Source organism: Lepidochelys kempii, chromosome 2, assembly GCF_965140285.1.
Source record: "Lepidochelys kempii isolate rLepKem1 chromosome 2, rLepKem1.hap1, whole genome shotgun sequence".
Lineage (NCBI taxonomy): Eukaryota > Metazoa > Chordata > Testudines > Cheloniidae > Lepidochelys > Lepidochelys kempii.
In genome coordinates this window covers 76,380,925-76,391,549 of record NC_136381.1, presented here as the reverse complement: position 1 = coordinate 76,391,549, position 10,625 = coordinate 76,380,925, and the positions used below count along the sequence as shown (strand labels likewise).

The window sequence follows — 10,625 nt, the reverse complement described above, 5'->3', positions numbered from 1 at the left end:
CGCAGGTAGGACTGCTCGCAGCTCCCAGTGACCGCGAATTGCCGTTCCCAGCCAATGGGAGCTGCGGAAAATGGTGGCCCGGCCTGTGCTGCTTCCCGCAGCTCCCATTGGCCAGGAATGGCAAACCGCGGCCACTGGGAGCTGCGAACGCCCATACCTGAGGATGGTCAGGCAAACAACGCGTTTTGTGGCCTGCCAGGGGCTTACCCTGAACAAGCCACGAACCAAGTTTGGGAATCCCTGCTCTAGAGACAACTAAGTCTTGACGGGGCATAGGTGGCACCAGCAAAGACATGATGTCTTTTGCAGCCTGGAAGGCCTCCGGCACGGATGGAACCTCCAGGTGCCAGGAACCTCTGCCACTACCTGGGATAGCTCCCTAGGAGGGCTGGATTGCCTAGCCAGCAATGTAGGTGCCTGGCTGGGCTCCAGAGACATGCTGTCCCTTATGGGCCTACGCTCCTCTCCGGACTTTTCCTTTTCAGTATGGGATGTCGGGGAACGCCCTATCCCGGTGTGCTTCCTTTGCATTTTAGTAGGTACTGGGGACTGGGACCGGCATTGGGACACTGGTGCCGGTGGCACACTTCACACTGATGACGCTGTGCTTGGAGTGGAGTCTGATCTCAGTGGCTTGGAAACCGGCGCGAGGGCCGACTCCTTGAGGAGCGCTCTCAGTCTTATATCCCGCTCCTTTTTAGTTCTTCGCTTGACGCTCTTGCAAATGCGACACTTATCGCTAACATGGGTTTCCCCCAGACATTTCAAGCAGCTTTGATGAGGGTTGCTGATCGGCATAGGCTTTTTGCAGCAATCACAATGCTTGAAGCCCGGAGACCGAGGCATGCCCCATCCCTGGGCTAAGTCCCTTAGGGGACTATCTAACTTAACTACAGTACTATTAAGAGAACAAAATAACTACTTATCTAAGAACTATTTACGTACTAAACAATAGGAAGAACATTGGGTAAGAGTGCTTGCCGAAGAAAGGAGATGTTCCAGCACCCTCACTGGCAGTAAGAAGGAACTAAGGGGGCCGGTGGTGCCCCTTATACCACCATATGCACGCCACTCCAGAGAGCACCAAAGCTGGTCCCCTACAGATACCACTGAGGGAAAAACTTCCGGCACTGGTGCATGTGGTGAGCACGCACACCATGAGCAAGCACTCAAAGAGGAAGTATTTTATATGCATTGTGTACAGGTCAAAATCCTTATGCAAGCCAAGAGGAAGTAGAGAACCAGGCACAGTGTTTGTAAGTCAATTACTGCTGCAAAAGGAAGACATAAGCATAAAAACACATAGGGCCTGATTTGCCACTGCCTTGCACCCTATCAAGTACAACTGTGTAAAGTGGGTGTAACATGTGACTGTTCTGATCTGGTAGCATTTTGCACTCACTTTACCAGATGTAAACAACTAAACAAGGTATAAGGCAGTGGAAAATCCAGCCCTGTATTCTTCTGGATCAACAGGGAAAACCTTTCAAATTATGAACATCTGAAGGTAAATCAGAGACGAGGATTTTAGCCACTTACCAGAGTCCCTGCAAATCTATGCATACTAATTTAAAAGTCCAAAGAGGTACCATTATGCTTAAATTCAGTGTTCTTGTCTTTGAAAGCAAATAGCAAGTGTGTTCACTTCTAATGTTAGTGAAAATGAAGAAGAATTCTTGTATGTTTACTGTATCAATGGACTGTGTTGTCTTTTAACTGCTTATGAGAAAAACTTACTTCGTAAACCCAGAATTTGAGGTTTAGGCCAAGATTTTAGTCACACTAGCTATAAAAACATTCATTCCATTGATTTTAGTGGCATGCCTCTGCAGTGTAACTAAGAGCAGAATTTGTTCCTAATCCTTAAAACCACTATTGCAAGAAGTGCTCTGTAAAGCATCACTTTCATTGTAGTCTGCTCTTCACTACACTTACATAATGGGGACTTTGAAGGCAGAGTGTAAGAGAAGCCAAGTTGTGCAAAAATGGAATGACATTTCTTTACCTTTTATGATCTTTTGATGCTGTGTTGCTTGCAGAGCATATGAAGCAGCTGTAGGTTAGGATTACAGAGGAGGAGACAGTTCTGCAATGCAGAGTGAGCTTTTCGGTATCTGAGTTTTGAAGCATTCATGAACACAACATCCTCATGACTTCACATAGATCACATGCAGGTAGAATACAATGCACAAAACTGATCTTGTCTTTTCAGGCTGTATTTGGACATTTAGCCTTCATTTTTAAAAGTTAAAATCCATGTGAAGAATATTTCTGTAGCGGGAAAAAAGTTAAAATCAGTCTGAAATGGCAGTCTGTCAGCATGTAATGTTCGGTGTGTTCTAGCTACTTGCTTCACAAGACACCGGAATCTATCTGAGATGAGACTTTTTGTTCCTAGTTTGCTTTTAAAGCATAAATCTGAAATAAGGGGTCAATTACGGTAGTTTTATTTTGCCAGGAATTCTGTTCTATTAAAATATTTACGTCACCCGTCATTACTTTCCAGAATGTAATATTGTTCATTTCAGTGCTTCTGGAATATTATTTGTTGTACGGTACACAGGCTGGCAGTATGACAGTCGAACATGCAGGACCTGCAAGTGGCTCAGCTACATCTCCTTCTAGTTCTGTCCAGGTTCCTTTCTCAGGACTGTAGCAAATAGTAGAAGATTTGTAGGCTCCCTAGAATAGAACAAAATCTTATTGGAACATTGTGAGAGTAAAACTCAAATGGCAAATTTGATGTAAAGATAAAAGGCCAAGATTTTCAAAAATGAGTGATTTTTGGATGCCCAACTTGAGACACATTAAAGAGGCTCAATTGTCATAAAGTGCTGAACACTCACCCTCTCAAAATCAAGTTCCTCTAAAGTATCAGAGGGGTAGCCATGTTAATCCACAAAAACAACTCCTCGTTGTTCCTCTAAAAGTGTCTTTGGTGAGTTATACAAGTATTGAGGGACACAAAATCACTACTCAATTTTTCCAAACTATACCCTTCTTTTGTACCACTGCACCTTGTACAAATTAAAATAATTTATTCTAAACTATCTTATCTTAAAAGGAAATTGAAATAATGAAAAAATGGTAAAAGTTCCCTACAAATGACTGATACTCAGATTTAAAAAAACCTGAAGCTGTCTTAAACCCATCCATGTCCTCTTCCCCAACTTCATTAGTGCATATACTCATGTACATCATGCAAATAACATTACCAAAGTTTTGCTTCATTTTTTCTAAAGTCAACTATAGAGGGGCTGATCTTCCTCTTACCTGGCAGTAAATCAGAGGTCAACAGAGCTACCGTGCTGTACAGCTAGTGTAAGTTTGAGGAGAACCAGGCTCAATGTGTTCGTAAAAATATTTCAGTCCAAGTCAATGGGACTATTCATGTAAGTAAGGGAAGCAAGGTCTCAAACATACGTTAAAATTATGCTTGTTTAATAATGTCAAAATGTACATGTAGGGCTACATTTTCAAAACAATTGCATGTACTGTAACCTATAAAAACGTACATGGGTGCCAAAAGGCAATTGTGCAGGCAGATACACACTTGCAAATAGGCACTTTACACAGAAAGTTCAATCAATAACACTTAATTTTATGTAGTACTTTATGGTACTGTACCACTGACATCAATCCTGGCTTTAAAACACTGTATGACATCAATTAAACCACACAATAACAGAATAAAACAGGTAGGTAAGTACTAATAGTCCCCTTTGGGGAACTTAGAATGTGAAGTGACTTGTGCCATGCCAGGCCATGCAGGGAGCCAGCAGAAGAGCTGAGATTATAACCCCAGACCTTTTGATACCTGACAAGTGTGCTAAATCCTTTAGACTACAATATTTCACAGCTCCTGTTTTGCATGCCCAATCCCCAGGGGTCAGTGCAGCTTCTTGTTTTAAATGTATGTGTGTATTTTATGGATGTAACGTAAGCAACTGCCTTTGCAGGCTAAGGCCCAGAGTTTTAAAGCTATTTAAGCCTTGCTGCTCTCAGCGTTGCAACGCCTAATTGATTTAAGAGCTTAAGTCCCATTTTCAAAAGTGAGTTAGGCACTTAGTCATTAAAATCCCACTGTTGGTTAATGTCCTAATTGCCTAAATCACTTCTGTAAATGAGGCGTAGGCTCCTAAGTCAGTTGGGCAGCGCAACACTAAGTGGAGCAAAACCTATATAGCTTTAAAAATCTGGGACTCAGCCCTTAATCTATATTTTCATAATAAAATAAAATTGGAAATGAAATAAGATTATTTCCATCAGAAAATCAATAAGTAATGCCAGCTTTACTAACCAAGCTGTAAATCAGCCTTAAGAACATTTTCAATGCATCCAAGATTCTGACAGCCCTTGATTTATATTTTCAGCATTTTTTAGAAGAAAAAAAGAACAGGCACAACTTTTTTTCAGACAGTAACTAAAAACTGCCTCAGGAGCCATTTTCAGAAAACAGGTACACACCATACTCCAGCTGTAGCCTCCAACAAGGTAAATACTGTCATCAAGAACTGCGCATCCAGGGCCACTGCGACCTTCCAAAATAGGAGTCTGAAGAATATTCCACTGGTCACCTTTTGGATCATAGCATTCCACAAGCATGACATCAAGATGGGAGAAACCTGAATAAAATATTTAAAAAATAACTTAAAGCAGGCTTCTTTAAGTTTCTAGATCCTTTTTAAAAGGCACATTTATTTATAAAGAACAACTGCAGCCACCTCTAATAGGTACCTGATGAACGGTAATAGTTAATAGGAATTTTCTAAAAAATATGAAAGTCATATTTTTGAAATATATACATGAAAGATATATGCCTGAGGTGCAAAGTCTGGATCTGAAATTCTGCGGTGAATTTGTATGCAGTGTTTTGGTTTGGGCCCATACCTATTTTTAAAAAGTGTGAAAATACACAGTAACAGTTCCAATACCAGCCTTAACTCTCCAACCACCATCCTGCATTTAATTTCCACGATCACCCACTATCCAGGAATAAAGATACCGTACTGGCCTATGAGTTACAAAACTATCCACTCCCCATCACAGAGATCTCCCATAGGCCTGCGACCGCATTGTCTTACATTACCCTCCACCAATAGGCCACGCACAACAACTATAGATGGAGCCCAATTTTACGCTATTAACCTTACTTATATAGTTCAGAAGCCCCATGCCACCAAAACCAGAGGTCAGCTTTTTCCACATCCACCCTGATTGTATGATGAAAGACTCCAAATAGCCTACCCTTACAATAAAAGCCTAAAATATACCTATACTTGATACAGGCCAGCAGGATACCTGCAGATGCTATCATAATGCAACAATCTAAGTTATTCAGGGAAAACTGGCATTTATTCCATATGGCCACTAGTGAGGGTCTTCCACCTATAACTGGAGGAGTGAGGGTAAAGGGACAGAAAGATAAAGCTAGTGATGGAAAATGTTCTGAGTATTTTGAGACTTTCCAGTGTTTAGGTTTTTGAAAAACTAAAATTTCTTAATTTTCAGTTGTTTGTTTTTAAACCTTAACTTAGAACTTCCTGACTTCAGATGTTTGGAGTTTTTGCTTTTTAAAAATATTTTATTTACAACAACTGTTTTAAATTAATAAATATTTAGATAGAGCCTTAGCACTTTCTCAATGAATCTTTTTAATGAGGAAATTTCTCTATTATTAAAAAAAAAATAAAAATAAAATTTTTCTATTTCTTCCTAACACTAGTAAGTTTAGAAAAAAGTCATTTTAGAAAAGAATGATGAAAAATCTTACCCAATATACAGATATGTAAGCAAACTCCTCCAATGTTTATTTCTTTAACTATTTCAATTTATACTAACTCTTTAAAAAGCACCTAACCCAAGGACTCCCGGGCCTCTGTCATGAATCAAAAATACAACTGCATAACAAACAGAACCAAACCAGAGGCTTCTCTTCATCCCAAACTAGAAAATAACTAAGAAATGATGAAAGCAGACCCCAAGTTAAGAAATGATGAAAGCAGACCCCCAAGCAATATTCCTCCTCACTAACCAATTATCCTACCCCAGAAGTGGGGGCAGTGTTCCCTGAAGATCAACAGATCCAAGCTATTCTGGACAAACATGGGATGGGGAATAAGTTTCAAAGTTTAGATTTCCTCAAGTAGAATGTCTTGCTAGTAGCTACTATTTTATACAGATGGGGTTCCAGCTTGCGCATCAATGCTGACTTCTTCTGCAGCAATAATGCATGGTGAGAAGCTATCCCTAAAGTAGACAGGTTCCAAGCCATTTAGGATTCTGTCATTCATAATCAACATCTTAAACCTCACCCAGAAACCACAGATAGGCAATGCAGAAGCACTGGTGTCATATGCTTCCAGAATGATATTCTGCTTAATAAGCAGGCTGCCATATTCTGAACAAGCTTCAGTTTCCCGCTGATTTAAGGTGTAGCCTCATTAGTGCATTGCAGCAGTCATGAAGGGACAAAGACATGGATTATGGTGACACAGACCAAATCCACAAAAAGAATGGTCACCCTCTCCTGACTGAGATGGAAAAAAGCCATCCTGGTCACTGCTGCTATAAAATCATTAAACAGCAGCTGGGATGCAACGACGCCCCCAGATTGTGAAAAGGTGGGTACAAGTCTTCCAAGCAAGAGGTAGATATAAACGCGCGTTCTCTCTCTCTCTCTCTCTCTCTCGTTGCTTCCTGCAACCAACCAGTATCACCTCAGTCTTATCGGCATTGATCTCAGCCAGTGAGACCTCATCCATGCCCCAATCTCACCCAGACATTGAGTAAAGCATGCAATAGCACTGGCTGGATCAGACAAGATAGCGAAGGAGAGATGGGTATCATCAACAAAATGAACATACTGCAGCCCATGCCTCCTCATTAACCCTCCTACTGGCCCCAGACACAAGAATGGAAACAGGGAGGGAGACAAGATGGAGCCCTGTGGAACACCACATATGAGTTCCCTTAGAGATGATGAGTAATTGCTTGAAGTTACCATCAGGGAATGCTCAGTAAGGAAAGAATGAAGAAGCCACATAAGAGAAGTCTTATGATACCGCTCTTGTCAAGAGAAGAACACCTACCAATGCCACCACCACTGTTGTACTTGTGCCAATTGCAGGTCTGTATCCAGATTGTCAAGGAGATCTGAGGCATCTAGGTTCTCTGAGATTGATTCTCCACTGCCTTGTGGAATCATTTACAATTGTGCAAAGTAGATGCAAAGATATTGTAAAACTCCATCAAATCGGAATGGTAGCACAAAGATACAAGCACAATGGGAGAATTAAGATCCGTATGTGGAAGCCTACGGACAATATATATGTAAACAAAGAATTAGGTACTCAAAAAAGGCAAAACTAGATCTGTGCTCCAGCTTTCATTGCGGCTCAATGCATCACACAATTCTGAGATCTTCACGTTAAGCCATTTTGAGTTATGAGTGGACAAAAGAAGTTAGAATAATTTTTTTAAAGTGTAAATCCACTCTTTTTTGATAACAGCTTGTTAGACTGGCAACAATAACTTCTCTTCTTTCAGAGATCAAGTCTGAATTTTTTAGAAGGGGTCAAAATGTGGTTTAGAATTGGCACCATCTTACAGTCTAGATTGTGGAGTCTATTATGATTCTATCATTCTCATAATGCCCCTCTGAGGTAAACTGTATTACTGCCACTTTACAGATGGGTAAATTGAGGCCCAGAGACATTAAATGATTTGCCAAGTTCACACAGGTATTGAGTTGATCAGCTAGAAATAGAAAACAGGAGTCCATGCTCCCATTACATGTGCTATCCTTTAGACAACATTTCCTCTTATCAAATACCTTAAATCTCAAGAGAGCCCAAACAATTTTGTTCTTAGGAACATTGCAATAAAATTACAGCAAGATGATCTGTTTTATATTTCTATCTTCTTTCTCATCAAAGGGAACAGAAAACAGAAAAGAGAAGGAGAATTTAAGACTTTCTGTGAAAGGGCATTTGGTGATATGGGTAGCCCATAACAATGATGCTTGCAAAATTATTAGTTTATGTCAGGAACGAACAGGTGTGATGAAATGATTTTGTATCACAGCAGAATTTTCAAGGGACCATAATGAGGCCAATCCAGTGCGCGCAGAATCTGTCAAAGATCCCCACCCCTAAAAATTGTAGTTATACCCACAATTAGTTATGATGAGGTAAAGACACTGACATTAGTAGAGATCCAGCTTCATAAAAGAGTTCTTTACTACCCCAAGTCAATGCAGTATTTGTTGAAGAATCCACACTACAATCCACTCTCCCATCCCTTCGCTTACAGTTCTTCTTTGAGCTCCTCATCACAGGGCAAATAAGAAGAAATGTTTTCCAAAGAATTCTTTCTCAAAACAACAGACTGCATTTTGGTAGCAAAGATGGCAAATACCCCACAACAGAGAGCAACTCAGCCATGGCTGAAGCATACAAGGCAAAAATATGGTACAGCAGAAAATACAATGCTTGTAACACGTTCCATTTTATTTGTCCGATGAAACTGGGAGATGCCACCAGGGAGATCAGAACTCTGGTCACAACTTCCTGAGTAAAGAGACCTTACTAAACTATTACAGTTTTACAGTTCCATTTAATTTTAATCAGCACATGTTCAAATGTACTTTAATCAACGTTTAATATACTTTAATATACATTTAATCAACTTTAATATACTTTAATCAACATTTTGCTACTATATGGAACATATGAGTCAGGGAACACAAAGCACTTTGTTTACAACCCCCACATTGAGTAGGCCAGATCTTAAGGCCGAATCCTTAGCTGGTATATATCCGTGCTAGTCTAATGGAGTGATACCCTCTATTTATTAAACTGAGGATCTGAACCTCTATTTATAAAACATTAAGAGTCCAATGCAGAAGGACTTCTGGGAGCAATATGAAAAATATGGAAATGCACTCTCTTTAGTTAAATGTACATAGTGTTGCAGTAAATAAGATGCAGTAAATAAGTCCCTTTACTTATTGCTTTCCTCTGTTGCAGGGAAGGACAAAATAGAGCCTAGAAGAAGAAATGAAGAGGAGAACATTTCCAGTTTTTACATACCTCTTAATTTTGTTATTCCAATAGAAAAAAGAATGGTGGAGCTCTGTGGGAATAAGACTAAGATGAGCAGCTTCAGCGCTTGTGTAGACATGACAGCGACAGCACGGATGCTCCCATCACTGTAGTTAATCCACCTCCCTGAGAGGCAGTAGCTAGATTGGCAGAAGACTTCTTCCATCAACCTAGTGCTGTCTACACCAGGGGTTAGATTGGCTTAACTACGTCTCTCAGGGTCTCACATCCCCGAGAAAAGTAGCAGGGTCAACCTCACTTTTTAGTGTAGAACTGTTTCAAAGAGCAACATTTCAAAGAACTCAAAAGACTAATACTTTCAAACTTGGCACCTAAAAGTGGCCTTTTCAGGCGTGCAGTATACAGATAGCTTCTACTCCTTCTTTCTTTTGGCCTGTCCCACCTTGCAATGCTCCTGTAGGCTGCACAAAACTGGCTAAACCAGTTCTGCACTTGGCATAGAGGCACTATCTGCCACAATGCTATTTACTGAGAGGACTTTATGCTTCCCTATGGTCCCTATATGTACCCGCTAAGGTGCTTCAGCCAACTATGAATACAGGGGAAAATTTTCCAAAGTGCATGAGGCTATGTTTACAAACAAAGATATGATTGTATCACAGGTAGTCATACCCTTGTTGACATTAATCTAGCTAGCACATGTAACAATAGCAGTGTAGATGGAGTGGCATGGGCCTTAGCACAGGCTAGCAACCAGAGTACGTACCCAAGCTCCCTACAGGGACTGTACTCTTGTTGCTAGCCATGCTGAAGCTTGCGTCATCATAACAGGGTTGTCCATAACCGGGTCATAGCAGTACAGCCAGGGGACATATGCTCAATCATGAACTCCCCTTACAAAGGAAATATACCTTCATTAATGAAATGTAAATGAAGATATCGCCTTGCAACAGCAATTTGCCTGTGAAATTTTGTATGTCTACACTGTTATGCTACATTTACACTACAACCTAGTGATGCAATTCCCCTGCTCATATACACATGCTAAAACCGGTGGCTATGTAGTTGGCATGGCTCAGCTGTGCTTCTGCAGCCCATGCTATTGTGGCTATCTTGCTATTTTATACTCACACTATTTCGATGGCAGGTAACTTGAGTATGTGTAAACAAGCAGGGGAATCCCACTCCTTGCTCATAGTGTACAGATAGCTGTATTTTCCCCATATTAGCTTGATTAAAGCTATGCATGCTACAATCATACCTTCACTTGTAATGCAGACATACCCCAAGTGTCTCATTGGGACTTAGGCTCCTAAGTCATTTAGGCACTTTTGAAAATTTTACCCATAGTCATTTTCATTGCTTCTCCTGCATTGTCAGTTAGTTTCCCCTTTTGTCTGTGTGGCTCTTTCATGCTGCAACAGGGGAGACAAAACAAACACATTTGATTATAAAATGACAGACATTGGCAGGGAGACACAGGGGCAGGAGAGGTGCATGAAACTTCTTTAAACTCATTTTTTAAACTGTCTAGATTAGACAGCATCCTTTTAACATCAA

The 10,625-nt window shown here is 40.6% G+C and overlaps 1 protein-coding gene across 5 annotated transcripts in view; it reads right to left on the bottom strand.

The window, feature by feature from the left end:
- Positions 1-211: 211 nt before the first annotated feature.
- Positions 212-10,625, bottom strand: part of KLHL14 (kelch like family member 14) — a 77,340-nt gene continuing 66,926 nt past the window's right edge. For 2 of the 5 annotated variants that reach the window (XM_073331290.2, XM_073331289.2), the window contains exons 8-9: positions 4,468-4,625; positions 212-2,682 (exon numbers count right to left, since the gene is read on the bottom strand). In XM_073331290.2, coding sequence (XP_073187391.1) covers positions 2,542-2,682; positions 4,468-4,625 — 299 coding nt within the window. In that variant the 3' untranslated portion in view covers positions 212-2,541. Of the gene's footprint in view, positions 2,683-4,467; positions 4,626-5,753; positions 10,481-10,625 lie in introns of those variants that run through there. The other 3 variants (XR_012157229.2, XR_012157228.2, XM_073331291.2) reach the window with 3 other exon arrangements.